The sequence below is a fragment of the Liolophura sinensis genome, chromosome 8 (genome assembly GCF_032854445.1).
Source record: "Liolophura sinensis isolate JHLJ2023 chromosome 8, CUHK_Ljap_v2, whole genome shotgun sequence".
Taxonomy (NCBI): Eukaryota; Metazoa; Mollusca; class Polyplacophora; order Chitonida; family Chitonidae; genus Liolophura; species Liolophura sinensis.
This window is the reverse complement of record NC_088302.1, coordinates 9,754,710-9,772,497: the sequence shown is the minus strand read 5'-3', so window position 1 is coordinate 9,772,497 and position 17,788 is coordinate 9,754,710. Positions and strand designations below refer to the sequence as shown.

General features: G+C 38.9%; 1 protein-coding gene across 4 annotated transcripts in view; it reads right to left on the bottom strand.

Moving 5' to 3' along the window:
- Nucleotides 1-9,000: 9,000 nt before the first annotated feature.
- LOC135472672 (E3 ubiquitin-protein ligase TRIM33-like) overlaps nucleotides 9,001-17,788 on the bottom strand; it is a 34,466-nt gene continuing 25,678 nt past the window's right edge. For 2 of the 4 annotated variants that reach the window (XM_064752281.1, XM_064752283.1), the window contains exons 2-3: nucleotides 16,421-16,513; nucleotides 9,001-10,962 (exon numbers count right to left, since the gene is read on the bottom strand). In XM_064752281.1, coding sequence (XP_064608351.1) covers nucleotides 9,854-10,962; nucleotides 16,421-16,513 — 1,202 coding nt within the window. In that variant the 3' untranslated portion in view covers nucleotides 9,001-9,853. The other 2 variants (XM_064752285.1, XM_064752284.1) reach the window with 2 other exon arrangements.

Below are 17,788 nucleotides of genomic sequence, written 5' to 3'. Positions count from 1 at the left end.
GTTTTGAATGTGTTGTATTTGATGTTCTTCTTCAAGAGAAATTTTATGCATTGCTTGAATGGGCAAAACCCTGCATTAAATGCCAACCTTGTGAATATGATATTCTCATTCCTTTTTGCCATACTTTGTACACATGGTAGTGCTGCTGGAAGAGGCTTTGCAATGGTGTAAGCAGCCTACTTTGAATTTTTTTGTGAATTGGCTTTAAACATGCTTTGTCACAAGTAACAAATTGTTGATGTCTGTATTTAAAAACAGAACTAAGCCTGTCTTGCGAAACAAACTCCTGTCTGTTCATATACAAAAGTTACACTAGAAAATGAAAAAAATAGCAAAAGTTTGACATTAAAAAAAAAATCAATAAAAAGGATAATTATTAAGGATTTATGCAACTGTGAAACAAGTAATTCATGTTATATGTTGTTGTAGGTAATTATCTATTCAAAAAGACTGTTAAAGGTAAATGTAGATTGTGGTCTTTTTAAAGAATGGTGATAGGCATTACTTAAGTACTAATTTGAATAATGTTTGTTTCCTATAATACCTTAGGTAATCTCATTCCTGTCCTCTTTTATTTTTTGGTTCATTGAGGGCACACATACAATCAGTAGTTGGCCTAAGTTAACCAGGTGCTTCTTTACACTTTTCTGTCTTTTTTTTCTCTTTCTCTTTTTACGTCTATCGTTTCAAAAGCTACAAACTATTTTATCTTTTAATTTACACTCTATAGCATAAAATGAGTCCAGGTTAGTGTGATACTTTTAAGAAAAATTTGCTGGCAGTGTTTATGAAAGAAGTGGTATGAAAATAATTTACAATTTTGTAACTATGCATACATTTGGCTTCCTTTCATTAATAAACTCTTGATTTTAGGCAGGGTGATGAAGACAGTACAACAAATGTGAATATCAACCCCAAAATTGATTTTTCATGCAAGTCTTAAGTCACAAATGCTAATAATTTTTCTGGAAAGTTTTGTTTTTATCGACAGATGTAAACTAAATGTAAATGAAGATGTCTAAGCAGGCATTTTTCTAAAAATTACAGACATTTATCAGCAGAGGGGAATGATATGTAATTAGACTTGGCACAGAGTGACCACAGCTGATGTTTTAGCTAATGTACAATGTCCAAACGACGACGACTTTTGAAATAATGTAACATGTATTTTTCACCCAGCTTTTGCCATTTTTTCGAGTCATGCTTTTTTCCTATCTTTTCCTATGTACGTATATTCCACTAATTTCTTGTATGCTGAAAGTTCAGATATCGGTTTCATAAGTTACTCTCTGTTTGTTTGTTGTTTTTTTTGGGTATTCAGCTGCTATTTGGCATTTTGACGCGGGCATGGGTATTTATGAGAAATCGATTTATTAAGTTTGGTTAGAAATTCACCCCAGGCAGAGTAAAGGATGTTGAGCTTTAGAAAGTGTCAAAGTAAAGACAGTTTAATCATGCATGTACTGAATTTCTGACAGGTTTTAGTGGTTGAGAAGCATTTCAACACTGTGAAAGAAATATCCAAATATACCTAATACATATGTTGTCTGTAAGATGACTCTCCTTTTCATAACAATGCAAATATTCATGTACAAGCAATTTCACCTTCAGAAATTACGTCCCAGTCAGAGAATAACTTCTACTGGTAAAGTCACTGGTAGGGACGTTTTCATTTCTGTTAATTTAAAAATGACTTGATGTGCCTTATGCTGTACCCATCTACACGATTTCAGTTTTGAGTCTTCCATCACAAAGATGGTGAAGTTGTCTCCCTTGAAATGATATCAAAAAATCATTGTTTTGAATTTTTGTCTTTCTTTGCCTTTCCAGAAATGGAATTACATAAAACTTACATAATCGAATCAAAGCCTTTGATTTAAATCCATTTAGCCTGTTTGATTTACTCTAAAAATTGTAATAATCAATGTGAATGTATGTTCATGTTGTGGTAAAATGCAAGGAATCCTTGCTCTGAAGCTAGGAATTACTGAATTCTACTTCAGGCTATACTTAAGGTATTACATATGTACTTAACTTTCGGATGTTTTTCTTTTTCCGTGTGAAATCTGAAACTAGAAAGTTACGTTCCATTAGTTTACTTGTTCAAGCCACTGTTGGCTCTACAGTGATGTAAAGAACATTATCAAGAATTCATTTGGAAAGTCTTATTTTATAAGTTTGGTTTGCAAGAGTTTTTAGAAAATGGAGTATGAAAAAAATAAACTCTTAATCATTTGGGCAAAAAATTTGAATACATGGCTCATGAATCTTGCTGGTAGTTAATGTACTTAAATTGTTTGTCACAAACTGAGTGAAATCAACACTTATCCTAACAATACTCATTTTTCAAGTAAAGGTCATCTTGTAAATGTTTAGAAGAATATTAAATAATTCTTCAGTTACATCCGATTTCATCTGACATTATCACAGGGGAGTCTAGATTGTTGGTAATAATACAGTGTGCATATTTTTTACAAAATTTATCTCCTCACCGGATGTTTATGCGAAGCTTGCAACTCGGTAATCAAATCAGTTTCACCAATTGGTTCCAGAATTTTTGTTATCATTGTTTGAAATCAAAACCTTTTTTTACCTACCGTGTATTATTTCTGGTTGGTCAATCACAGGGTCATGTGGCAGAGTGGCTTGATCTGATTGGAGGCTTTCCTCTGGTTTTGTTTCTCTTTATAGGGTTTTAGCATTGTGAATGAAGATCTGCGGTTGTTATATTACCATTTATTATGCCAATTATTAAACCTTCTCTGATGTTTTATCTGTTTCAATGGTTAGAAAACATTTGCACATTACAGGTGAGAAAGAAAAAAAACATGGGCCTGTTGTTTTGTTGGGTGTTTATCATATGGAAAGGTTTAGTTTGGAAACAGCAAACTTCCTCAGGCCAGATGTGATAAGCTTTTTCCTTCCACAGTGTTGACTTGATTTAAATACATGTGAGACAGTTCCATACTGAAATATTTTGCAGAAGGTTCTATTTTGCATATGTTTTTTTGCAATGATACCTGATTTATGTGAATTTCTTTCTGCTTCCATTTCTCTGTACAAATGAGGTACCTTTTGACTTTGGTTTGTTACAAGTCTAATTTGTTAATTTTATTGTACATAATTTTCACAAGTGCCACACTTTTCCATCAATGCTGGCGGTAGGACTGTACATATGTTTGTACATATGTCTGTGTATCTGTTTACTATGTATAGAGACTGGCAAAGTCGTGTCAGTCAGTTGGGGTTCTCTCCCTTTTTAGAACTCGTATCTGGTGCTTTTTTTCTGAAGCTATGCGTCTCTATATGTATGCATATCCTTTGGTTTTTCATTTTACATGTGATCAGTTGTAAAAATCTCTGCACCCCTGCTTCCATATTTATTCTACCCACAGTGCTCATTGCTTAGGAAATGTTGACCACTATGAACTATTTTTAATAGCATGTCATTATTTGTGGGTTGCGAGTCTTGGCCCTAGTCACGTGGTGATAGAAATTGAGTATTACTTGGTAATTTACCTGCTGTCCGAGTACAGGTGCTTGTACTAATACTCATGACCATGACTTACGGGACAATATCAAACAGTATTTTTTCACCGTGTCAAGTATAAGGATAATAACAACTGTGTCACAGTGCAATTTGGGTACCATTTTGGAACGAAAAAACCTTGGTGCTAAAAGCGTGCGGTGTATAGTGGTAATTTGGAGCACCTAATGTTTGCGTGGGTTGGTGCTTAAAGACTTGGGAACACGCAAACCGAATTCTCCAGGTGAGGACGAAAGCATGTACTTCAGATTCATGAATGAAGTTACTTTTTATGTTTACATAGTACACGGTCTGATACAAAAACTGCTGTGGACGAGTTGCAAGATGGTACCTGTAGTAAGAGAACACTATTGACAAGAATGTCTACCAAAAGCTCAACATTTGTATAACAGACACTGTTACATGTAGATCTTTATTGTACGTGTCCCGAGAGCCATTGGTGTTTTAGGGAATCTATTGCAATAAGTATGGTGGAGGGCACTAGCTATAGCTTGCAGACTTGCCTACGGCTTTCAAGTGTTTGTGTGATATCCTTTATGCAAGGCTACTTTTTGCCTCCTCCCCCTTTTCCGCTATCCTTCTCCCTCGCGCATCATTAGTCTTGAGTGTATTTACCAATAATGTTCCCAAGCGGTACAAGACTAGAAGATACCGAGGAATATTGTATGGATGTTTTTGTCTCTGCTGCTTCAGAGAAAATACGAATGTTATTTTTGTATGCATCTCCCGAAAGGATACCTGGACACCCTATGTAAGAAATTAGTTTCTTACAATATAATAGTACAATATTGGTGTCTATTTTCTTGAACTGTTTAAACTGACGCATGCAACAGAAATGTGATACATTGGCGCTTGCTGGATGGGAGCAGTTGCTTGTGTTGGTCCACGGACTTGGAGGCAAACTTTTGTTATCCTTGGACTGAATGGGGAGCATAATTGTATTGGGAAACTCCAATATCCGGTGGAATTACCTTTTGAAGCTCAGCGTGAAATGTAACAAACGATATTTTTAATTTCACCGATTGTAAAATCAAAATTTTCATACAGACCATATTCATATGTATGTCTGCCTTCACACAACTGACGAAGCACAACTTCTTTCATTTCCCTAAACATCTATATTCTTCGATACAGTTGTTTCCTTGATGTAATTTAAACTCGTGTTATGACTGCTGGCAAAGATCCCATAGAATTGCCAGTGTTAAAAATATGGCCAGTGGTGGTGTTTGGATCGCCTATATAAGCAGACACATTGTTGGTATTAAGAGTACATAATCACAATACCAGTTAGTTTTTGATCTCAAAACAGAAAACTAATCGTATAGCTGGATCTGATATCTGTATATAGACGAAGAGGTAAATTAAGATCCTAGGAACGTATCGTGATTTTTTTTTCAAGGATCTCGGTCATATATCTCTCCCCTTGTATACATATGCAATGCTGTTAATTGTATGACGTTTTTTCTTCCACTACGATGTGCCTATTTTATTTTCTACTTCCTATGATAATTCCATGCTGATAAATGGTAGAAAATACTATGATAATGTGACACGGTTTGTCGTCAGATCTTAACCTTATTGATTATAACTGGCTGATAAGATTCGGCTGAACTCCATGCCTTGTTCATTGTTACAGTGTAATGAATAAATCCGATCATGCAATTTAACTGCCCATGCGTTTGCTTGTCATTCACAGTAGGAACCTATTTACGGGAGAGTTTAAAGTGGTGGTTTATCCAAAGCTTGTTTCCTCTACCCATCAACCCACCTAGCCTCCATGCTACAATCTTTAATATTGTTAGTGCATAGACTAGCATCACTGAGTTTTGCTGGATTCCGTTGGACGACGTATCTACGATAAAGCTAACCCACCTCTTAACATGGTCACGACGTGACCCCTAGTTTTCTTGACGTGAAGTTTGAGTATAAATACAGGTTGGCTGACATCTGTAAATACTTGATGGCCATCCTCCAAGAGATACCGTTGCTAGAAAATGCTATTGGGTGCAGCTGCACTGTTGTCACGTCTTAAGAGCCCGTCAAGGCCAAGGTCAGTATGAGTTGCTCTTGGAAAGGCCTGTTTACGGTCAGCATGAAGGGTTGTTGGCCGACTTGTTGGAAGGAGATAGGTCATCACCTAGAACACACACATTCCGCCTTTCCAGCATGACTGAAAATTGCTGACTGCTTCTCTTTGCACGACTGCGTCCTATTTCCGTACTTTACATACTTTCTTGGTCCTTTGCAGTTTCTGTTATATGTCGTTTAGGGAATTGGCCTTTGCGATTATTGACCTGGAACGTCCATATTGGTTGACGAATGTCTTGTTTGGACGCATAGGTCGTATACAAATATCCTATGTGTTGATCCAAAGACATTGGAAGAGCACCTTCTAGGGAAGTACAATACATTGGAGGCCCTGCATTGGGCCTGCATACCCTCAGATGCCTGGCAACAGGAGATTCTTACAAGAGCCCGCGGTATTGTTTTTCGGATTGGTCATATTTATTTATTTGATTGGTCTTATACGCCGCATTCAAGAATGTTTCACTTACACGACGGCGGACAGCATTATGGTGGGAGGAAACGGGCAGAGGCAGGGGGAAACCAATTACGATCATTCCTCTGTACTTCTGGCTCTTTGGATGCTGACTAAATGTTTGATTACAATGACAGTTGCTCGGATGGGGCTAGGGGTGTGATGGTATCTTTATATAGATATATAGATATATTGAAAGCAGAAAGAGTCAATTATAACGACGCGTCGGATACAGCGGACAACAAGCCACGTGGCACGGATGACGTCAGCAATACTGTAACAGTTGTGGCGACCTCTTGTCTGTGTCGTTGCCACGTCGGCTCATATTGTATCAATTCTTGCGATATTCGGACATGTGACACATCAGCGTTATTCGTGACACATGTCTTAGCAATTCTTTCGAGTGTCCTGTAACTTTGTAGGCTTGACAGAGTCTTGATCGTATTTAGACAATCCTTGGCGGCTGTCTGATCATTTGTTAGACCTGTCCTACTGACTTTATGTCTCTGATGTAATGGCTTCTGGCCAGTGTGGTTGTTACACCTGTGGAACATTGGTCATTCAGAATTGCTCCTGATTGAAATGTAATAAGCTACATGTCTGCACAAATCTTCTTTATGTCCTGATATGTCCAGTCGTAGGAAGTCGTAACATTTAAATATACTTCTGCGACGAATGATTACGATTTAACAACAGACAGCTCTGCAAGACTCCGTCATGCACGATCACCACGAATAGACATGACACAGTTCCGAATTATCATAACTAACACGTTGCTACGCAAGGGTACGACTTTCCATGTCCTCGTGGATTTCTAGAACAAGATAGATGTACCAAGAAATGTAACTTTTAGACCTGCGACTAAACTAAGACTTCTTAAAAAATACTTTAATCCAAATCTAGATAGAGGCAAATGGGCTTTAAATTCAAACTTACTCTAGGCACCCCGGTTTCCTCGCCAAGTTTAACAGGCCACCATCCCGTACATGAAATCTTTGCATTATGTAGGTAAAATCTTATATCACTTGTATACGGTGCAGAATTAATATAGTGTAAACAACAATCAAATAATAAGATATTATAAAGAGATAATTGATCATATTCACGTGTATCTCTTGTACATAGCACACCACAGACCGTACTTAACAAATTTCCTGACTTAAAACCGTGGCCGAAACACCGAAAGCTGGATTCGAACACGCGGCCCCTTTGGAAGAGAGGAGTGAGTGAGTGCTAGGGGTTTAACGTCGTGCTCAACAATTTTTCAGTCATATAACGATGAAGGAACCCTTAGAGTGCATGTAATGTGCCTTCTTCTTGCAGGACGGATTTCCACCGCTCTTTTATATAGTGCTGCTTCACTGAGACGCCTTACCGAAGGCAAATAAGCCGCCACGCCCTAGCCATTATACTGATAAGGGTCAATCAGTCGTTGCACCATTCCCTTCATGCTGAACGCCAAGCGAGGGAGTTACAACTTCCTCTTTTAACGTCTTAAATGTGACTCGATCCAGGTGGTCGAGAGGATGGTAGTCGTACCGAGCCAAGGCTTTAACTATCTGAGCCAGAAAAAAAACAAGAAGAGAGAAATGAGAAGTTCACAACATATATTTTTCACCACAAATAGGGTAATTTTTGCATAAATGAAGTGACGATAGTTACCCTCAAGTGTCAACAGTGGACCGTCGAAGTGGTTTAGAAGTCAAACCAAAAAATGCTCAGCGAATCTGGCTTTGCTCTAGTGACGGTCACACATTTATATACTAGTCCCATGTGCAGCCGGTGTCTTTTCCTGTGAGTAGAGATTAGGATAAGAATTCTTGGAAACATGCCGTATATACAAGTAGTAGTGAAAACAAACAGATTTATGACTGATGAAATGCAACCGGTGTGGCCGAAAGGGTTAAAAATACTGATTATTATCACAGAAGAATTGAATCGTTGTAAATTTGATGGGCTTGAATTGACCTGATGACGAGAATGTCATAATTTAGGCTCTTGTCTTGCATGGTCGTCTTGTCAGTACTTGACCCTCATAAGGGGATCGATCTCACTTTATTCTTACCACATTTGAAAATGTGTAAATAAAAAATCAAGGGCAAGTATGAAATTTAAAGAAAATGGAATGGTTTCAGCAGAAGGAAAAGTGCTACAAAAGGTATAAAAGATGTATGAACAGTTTGGCGTTATCAGAATGCACAAGCTTACCAAATGTTTTTCTTCTGCTTTCGTTCCCCGTTTTATAGTTAAACTGAAGAAAACAAATGCTTGATTTGTATACCAACACGGGTAAAGCAAAATGGCAAAACATTTAATTCAGAAAATCTCTCTCCAGGCTCAGACTGACAGCTATTAAATGAGCGACACGTCCCCCTTTGCACCTGGCTTCCATGGCACGCATATACTCCTCATTTCTGTTGCAAATTTGGCGTGTATGTAAAGTTCAATCATACTGGAACCAGTATCATCAAACAAACCTAAATAATATTATACTCGTTAACACGTTATACAGGATCTTAGATCACGAACATGTACCGTAAATCACCCTTCAAGCCACCAACATTTACCTGTGGTAATTTAAATTGTGTAGTTTAGCTTATTGCGCCATTGAAAACAATAAATAAGGAGATCCACAATATAAAGATAAAGCTAAGCTTTGCCGAAGTGATGAATACAACACTTAACTAAGCGGACGGTTAGTTTGACATGAGAGAAAGAATTATCTCCCCTTAATTGATCTAGCGACTTCTAGTACTTGTAGAATTTAAAATGCAAAATTAGAAAGCAGTCATTGGTTATTTTTAGGGTACAAATCATATTAAATAGTTTTCCTTTTTTTCCATTCGACTGGCCGAATGCAGCAAACCGATTCGTACTGCATGCAAACAAGAATTTAATGTACATAAGCTTAATATTCGTAGTTCTGGATATATTTCAGAAAAATTGCTCACGCACACGTTGCAAAGACCATGTCCACCAACAAAGAAAAATCAACCTATATACATAAACTGAAATATATTTATATCCACTATACTACCTTGTTTGAAATTTACATTAAATAACACACAAATTCACAATAAGTATGTGCATAGATCAGGCCTTCTTGACAACAAAGTGGTTATAAATGCATAATTGTTCATCATCATGTTACTGTGATAGCCAAATAAATACATTAAAACTGTTATCAGCATCGTTGGGAAGACGAAACAACCTTTTTCTTCCTCGGAGGTTTCTATACAGTGTTTTTCTGGTTCGAGAAAGAGAAAACCCCGCAAACAATTCACATCTTCCATAATCAAGTTCTGGATTCTGAAACAGTGCCCCGGCCAAACACTTTTGGCCTTGTGTTCACGGTTATGTGTTGAGCACCGCAAGGATTGAAGCACTTTACAAATTTACCAAAAATGTCTATCAAGGTTCTGCTCCTTCAACAATGAACTTTGGTGGGTGACTCAAGGGTATCATGGACAATTCTCAGTTGTTTCCGAAAGTAAAGTGTGGAACCTGGCATCCATGAAACCTCCAAAGTGTATATGTGGAGCAACACTGAAAACCGTTATCTCGTCTCTTGGCGGATTAAAAGAGATATTTAGCACGTTACTGAGGTCGAAATTCAAAACTGCTGTCGTATATACTTCTGCGCAACTGTAGTTGTTGTTCATTAAATCTGTAAGTTGACTTCATGAATTCACGTAGCTATTTCGTATACATAGTTTATAATTAATGTGTAGTGATATACCCGCCTTTGATGTACAGAGCCCCATACGTTAAACGCTTTTAAAACGTTCACCTCTGGTCCCGCCTCGTCTACTGTTCACTTCTGTTTTGGCTGTAATGTCCCCGAAATTATTGAGACGAAGTATAATATTGTTCAATTCCAGATTGTGGAACTTGAATGTCGTCTGAAGACCTTCTTCAGCTGGGTCACGCGACGACAGACCGACCGTTGGGGTACTAAGGAACTTCCTGACGTCTTGTTGCCCCCGGAACATTTGCTCCACGTCGTCGGCGCCTTTGCTTTCGCGGAGATGTTTGCCCTTGGCTAGGAGTTTGTCTTCTCTCTCCGATATCAAGTTGAGCTTGTCTGCGATCTTCTCTTTTTCCTTGTCCACTACGAGATCGCAAAGTTCCAGGATTTCCTTTTCGCGTTCCTCCATGCACGTGCGAAGAGTGGCGAAACTCTGTTCGACGTTGAGGAAGAGAGTATGGCGCGACTCTTCCAGCTCCTTCGTGGCGTTCTCCAGGATGAGCCGTCGATCCTGCATCGTGGCGACCTCGTGTTCCAAAGCGTCGATGGTCGTGTCGATGGTCGGGACGTACTTCTTCAGGGCTTCTTCCATGTCCATGACGATGTGCCCTTTGTACTCCTTGTGGTCAATGACGGTGCAGTCTCGGCACACAGGGACGATGCACGTCTCGCAAAAGAAGTTCAGGGCCTGAAGGTGGTGCTTGGAACAGAGGTTCACCTTGAAGCGGTTGGTTCGCTTCAAGAAGTCCATAAGCTGCACCACGCGGTAGTCCGTCGCCAACTGCTTCAGGTTCTCTTCCGTGGCCAGGAACCCTGATCGGCAAGACGGGCAGTGGATGGTGACGGGGTTCTGGAGCTGTCGAAACAAGGGGGAGTAACTCTGTCGGTGTTCGCCTTCCGTGCGCACCATTTGCGTGAGACAGGGCAAGCAGAAGGTATGATGGCAAGGCAGCAGTTTGGGAACTTTTTCAGCGCTTTCGTACCTATCCCGGCATATGGCACATCTGAGAAATGCTTCTTCGAAGGTTTCCTCGTCAAGAACAAGGCTATGTCTGCTAGAGTGTAAAGAGCTGTGCCTGAGAGTTGGGGGAGGAGATGGAGCCTCCTTCCTCTTCATAGCCATATCATCTGCAAAGAAAAAAACATGAAATAATTTAAGCACCTTTGTCGAACATAACGAAGAAAATTCTGTATATAGGCTCATAGATTGACCATACACAAAAGACATGCTCCATTTAGCAAAAACACTTTCTACAATGTGTCTTAGCTAAATTGCAAAGACTTGTACGTAACAAAAATAACTCCAGCAATCCTTGAATGGTCGCGATTTCCCCGGATTTTGACCGGTTCCCTCCCACTATAATGCAGACCGACGTCGTTGAAGTGAAATATTTTTGAGTACGGCGTAGAACTCCAATCCAATAAAGGAGGCAAATAAATAACAGCAACTTCCAAATTATAATGTTTCAAATTCAACTCCACTAAGATAACACACTTAGATACCAGCTGTATACACGGATAGCTCATCCGAGCGATAAAACTATGTACTAAGGTATACTCCTTTGAAGTAACAGAGCAATAAACCATTGATCAACCAGCTACAAATTATGGGCCTCCACAAAACAATAAAACTCGATTCGAATAGACCTTTGAACAAAGTTTCACGTTTGCATGCATGTAAATCCGTCTCATGACAGGAGAGTCATCTTCAAGTTTCAGCGGATATTCCCTCGCAATGGTGAAACCATCCCTATGTTTTGAGTGCTGTCCTCATGCATGAAACCTTCAAGAAGAAACTATTCACAGTGCCTTCTCTGTAAGCAGACATAGCCATTGTAGGTTGGGACTGTGTTTGTATCTATGAACAGATGAATTTGACAAACACTGAGCACAATCTGTGCATACACCGTCTTGGTGTAGGCAAACCTGACCACGGTATCTACAGTTGGTACCACATGGCATCCGAGGACAAATCCTCCAGGCGGTAATTTCTGGAAGCTGGAGAGGCCGAACAAAGCTACAGTGTGGAACATTAGAGCTGTCTAGAGTTTGACATTTCAGCCAGTTGTGGTTAAATGGCAATGCGTGAACATTTACTAAAGCGAATGTGTAAACTGTAATTTGATGACACATATCAACCAGCTCTGACATATATGTATATATGTATGTGTGTGTATAAGTGTATAAGAATGAAACGGGCTTACACGCTCATATGGGTTACCATCTGCGGAATAAACTCGATCCGGTCGATCAAAACATACACAAGCAGGCTTTGTATTTTATTCTATACAACAGGATTGTTGAAACTTTTCTTCGTTAGAAGAAAGACCAACATTTTTACATAATCATGCCCGTCTAATATGTGTAAGATCAAGGAGAAAGCACAAGGCTCTTCTAATATTTTCCATATATATCTTAGAATAATACTTCACTTGGCCAAAGTGTTCCTTGCTAATTTCGGAGTCCAGAATTTGGTGCTGCGGTGAAATCTAATGCTGATTCGCCCAATTTAATCTTATAAACTATTGTCAACCCATTTGATTTCTGCCCATTTGAGTTGTATACCTCTATATTTTTCAACAAGTTACTTTGCAAAGGCCGTACTGAAAAAACTTCGAAGGGATGTCTTTTACCATTCAAGATCAAAGATGAGAGGCGGAATATAAAATACGGAGATCTTCTTTTAAGTTAATAAAGGGTAACTGATGCATGGGGTATACCAAAATAGAACATGTGTCAGTTTTATGGTTTACATTATTTCATGAGCCGTCCTGAACAGATTGTATTCTTGATGTGATTGGCTATAAGTTTTGGCGTGACTGTCACATGAAAATGTTGAATTATAACGTTTACCAAACTTATGCCTTTAAGTATTCATTTGTTCATTTGGCTGTGTTTTTTTATGTCGCATTCAGTCGGGCACTTTTCACTTGAGTTTTAAGAACAGGTTTAAAGGTGGATTGACAAAACCGGCCAGAGGTGGGGAGAAACTATATATCGGCAGATATAAAACCGAGCACAAGAGAAGGATGGATTTGAACAAACGCTACTTCATTAGTTAGGGGCTTGACGTGCATATTTCTGGAGAGCAGTCTCTACATGTAAGAACCCTTTCGTTACAGAAAGGAAAAATAGAAAATTACTGTGGAGAATGACAATTAGTATATAAGACCCATATAATCTAATATCAGAGAGGAGTGAGTGCTTGGGGTTTAACGTCGTACTCAACAATTTTTCAGTCATATGACGACGAAGGAATCTTTAGGGTGCATGTACGTGTAATGTGCCTCCTTGTTGCAGGACGGATTTCTACCGCTCTTTTATTTAGTGCTGCTTCACTGAAACGACTTACCGAAGGCAAGTAAGTCGCCCGCCCGAGCCATTGTACTGATACGTATCAGAGAGGAAAAAAAATTGATATTCATATTCATAATTGAAAATTATATCTTCCTACGACGTACATGCATGATAAGACGAGTCTTCATTTTGTAAATGAATATATGGCAAGAGTTCAGTGGCATGCATTCATGGTGTTATCACAGTATGAGGGAGAGGCAGCCATTCCACGTACTTCCTGCTCGGAGTACTGCTTACTGCAAGGCGTCCTGATGGGCTAATAATAATAAGTCACACGTCATGCCACTCTCTGAATCTGGTGTGCATTTGTTGTTTATCATGAACTTAAACGACTCGGTCAAGCTTAGGAAAAGTCAGACTATTTCTTTGTGTATATTTTATCAATCATCTGTTGTCTTTTCTTTTAAATAAGCCCAAAGTCCTTCGCGATGAAACATGTGTAACGTTTAAACTTGTACACAAGATTTACGACCTAAAAGGCGTGATATACTTCTTCTCCGTGTAATTGATTCGGGCTATCATGGATCTGCCCCAAGTGTCGGGTCCACCAGATTTATCACCGGCGCTACCATAATAAATTGTCTGACTTTCTCCGGTGGTTTGTCTACATTTTTCTTGTCAAAAATCTCGTAATTTGCGCCAGTTGGAACATTAATGCGCCAATATTCATTACAACTTTCACCCATTAACCGTTTAAGACTGCGCTTTTTTGGCCAAATCACAATAGAAGCCTTTGTCTGAATATATGAAGTCATTAAATCTCGTCCAAACTCAGCGCAAAAGTACACTTTTATATAGGAATAGACATACTGAATGCGGCGGTCACTAGGTCAGCAGTGCGCGAAGAGTTCCCATGACAACCGAAGCTGGGACAAAAGTTGTGAGGTATTTAATGTGACCCAATCGATTCTGATCCATGAATTCCAGTTTTGCAACACCTTGTTGGTGTATGTGTTGAACTTTACAAGTCCCCATTAGACCATCATGATGTTGAAATGATATCAATGTTTCACTTCATGGAATAACAGAAACAAGTCCAACATTCAATATATTAATTCAACTTCTCAGTCTGGGAACAAGTTTGAAAAAAAAATGAGTACTCTTTTCTCACCTTGGAAGCGCAATTCGATGTACGTTCTAGTGTACAAAAAGCAAGTTTGTTTGAATACACAATGGAAGTATTTTGAGTTTTGTTCACAGTACGTAAGTGGAAATACAGGTATTCTCAAAAAGTCACACGCCCACAAAAAGTTCAATTCTTGGACAACACCTCGAATTTAGAAATTTCTAGATTGTGTCATCCATAAATAGCATGAAAGGGAAGAACTAAGATGTGCGGACCAGGCCTGCATATCAGATGTTACCTCCATCTAACCTTTCTTATAGACTCGTCTATTAAAACATTCTGACAAGCGGTGTGGTGTCTTGTTCGCCAGAGCAAATTAATGAACTTTGGATGAACTTTGTTTACATACTGATGAAATGCAGCTAAAAGTTCTAAGACTCGTGGCTTATTTTCTATGTTTGTATTTTCTTTTCTTCATATCAATAACACAATCACTAGCACCATGTTGATTCGGGGTCAAATCCGGACAGGTCCTTGGTCTCTTTTAACTCAGAAGTGCTCAGAAGTACTGGTTTAGCCAATACCGGTACATAACAATCACACAGTGACAATTTAAAAGGTACACGTAATATATTTCGTTACATTGAATAAAATGTACATATACTGTGATATTTGGGTATGGAAACCACTGATGTGCCATCCAGCTAGAAGCGCGGAAAAGTATTACATAACCCAGAAGCCTTTCACCAATGCGGTCGCTGTGAGTTCAAGTCCAGCTCATGCTAGCCTTCTCTCCGGCCGTACGTGGGAAGGTCAAGCAGCAACCTGCGGATGGTCGTAGGTTTCCCCCGGGCTGCGCGGTTTCCTTCCACCATAATGTTGGAATGAAATATTCTTGAATACGGCGTGAAACACCAATCAAATGAATAAATAGATAAATAGCCATTACATAAAGCGTTCTTGTGTGCATGACGCAATGTGGTTATCTTAGTTTCGAGGTTAGGTGCATATATGCATGTATATTTAAAATGACGCCTTGTATTCTATGCATACCAATCTTAAACCTACCATGTGATACAATGATCGGAATCTGAATCACAAAACATCACAGATGCGATAGCAATGAGCAATGGACAATCCAGCTTTGGTCCGTATAGCTTTAGGCGCAAGATTATAATAATTACATCAAGAGTCAAATTAACTCCTGTTTCAAATATAATTCTGGAAATAGAAACTCAACTGAATTACACACAGAGACAAGAGAGTGGTTACATGGTGACAATTCTTAACCAAGCAACATGGTCATTGATGTGGAAGGAACATCTAAGATATTTTTGGATGTTGTACCCAGATTAAGCCGGATGGGAAACAAGCATTTCAAGTGCGAAATAATAAGAACGGTGCAGAAAATCTTCCATTGTGGAACACGAGGTCATTGGTACAGAGCCTCGGTCTGAAAGACTAAGATTCGTTCATGATTGCAGCTTTGTCCATCAGCAGACGTGGAAAGTGGTCATCCCAACGTTGTCACTTTTCATTTTAATATCACGGAAGATGTATTCCAGAGTGGTAGGTCACACCATAGGCATTTTGCTTCATACACATATATTTCAGCTTCTGGGTCACTATTAGTAAATCGACCATCTCATTAATATCACTCGGGCACTCATACAATCAGTCCTTTAATGCACCATTCCTTATAAGGCTACAGCATCTTTTTGTATGATAACTCTACATAACAATAACATTAGCCAACGACACCACTGGTCACCACTAGCACTTGTCCAGTGCTGTCACGAGTTCCAGTCTAGCTATCGCTGACTCCATTTACATTAATAAAGTTCTCGGCGAGAAGTTGACAATGGTAAATTACAACGCATATTATCTTGAGATATGGCACAGAGCACAAACCCAAATAAAACATGCAAAATACAAATAACGATAACAGAAATTTCGGGAGCAGAATTTTATCCTATGCCCAGTTTCTACTATATATACTAAGAAAATTGTAAATCGATGAATTGATAATAAGAGTTGGTGTTTTGTAGAACTTCCTGAACAAGCATACAACGGTCATGACAAAAACAGATTTTGCAACTTCAAATTTAACATAAATTTAAATAGTTTCACTTGAATGTAATCTCATGGGGTAGAGGGGCTTACCGTCTGTTGAGCTCCGTGGGGTGGGAGTATCGTCGGCGAAGCACACGGAATGCATGTTGTCCCTTCTGCGTTGATGAACGTCGCTAAGCCTTCCTGAATATGAGGAGAAAAGACAGACAGTGATTCGGGTTGTCAGACACACACGACAAAGGCCTGATTGTCACACTGACACACTAACTCAGTAGAGCAAGCCTGCTCATATATTTATCATTAGCATCACCTACATAACTACAACTGTTGACAGTGGAGAAAAATGTTTCTTTACTAATAGATTTTTTTCCTCGGAAATTATCTTTGGAATTCAGCCACGTGGATTTCCTCAAAAAGGAAAAAAATGAGTTGAAATAAAGTTTACCTTTATTCCTCCTCCTTTGTTTTCGAATGATTTGTCACTCAGAAAAAGTATGGTGTTAGGGAAAAGCTTTCAGCTAGTTTGAACAAACTTAGATCAAATTTATTTAACCTTATCTTAACTATTGCCTTATCGACATTTTAAAACCTGCTAAAATTTTTATTTATTCGTGCACTAAGGGTACAAAATACATCAAAACAAATTTAGCCAGTTACATAAATAAACAGGTGCTCCTAGGGAGGCAAATCTATATGATGTACATGCGTTTTTATCTGTGGTATGTGATGTGGTTAGCTTGTCTTTGTTTCTCTTCTTTGAGGATAGGTAGTTATTGCGTCACATTTATCATTCTGTTCAGGAGTACTTGTATGTATTCAGAACGTGTGCCTGGATAAATATAGCTACGACCAGACAGGCGTTTCAAACTTCCCAACACTAGGTTATCGAGAAACATAAACAAAAACATATCCTTTCTTTTCACCACTTTCCATTCATCTTTAACCTGTGCGACTGGTGAATCACGCGGGGTTTTAATTAGACATGTGTGTTCGTTTTACAGTCGTTCCTTGCCGACATTAATGAAATCTATCTATTTTTTGGGGGCTTAAACATCTTATTGTTTTTAAAAGCATATATACATATTATATACAAAAAATGCTATACCGTGGCTTTACGTCAGGGCGGTAATTTCTGTTTTTGTATAAAATAAATATTCTTAACCACGGCGTGAAACAACATTCAAATTCTTCTTAACAGGCAATGCTTAATCTGTTACTATAGCAATATAAACCTAGAAGTCATAGGTCACATTCTCAGGCTTAGACACCATTTACTACGTGATCAGTTTTAACTGAAAGTCTGACCAAACTGGTATTTTCCTGGAAAAGCTATACATAAGGGTACATCTTTTCCCGCGCAATGGCGACTGGGCGGACTCTCCGGAAATGCACGAATGAACACAAAGCTTAGGCCCAGGTCACATTAGGCGGGAAAAGTTCCCCATCACTAGAGACCAG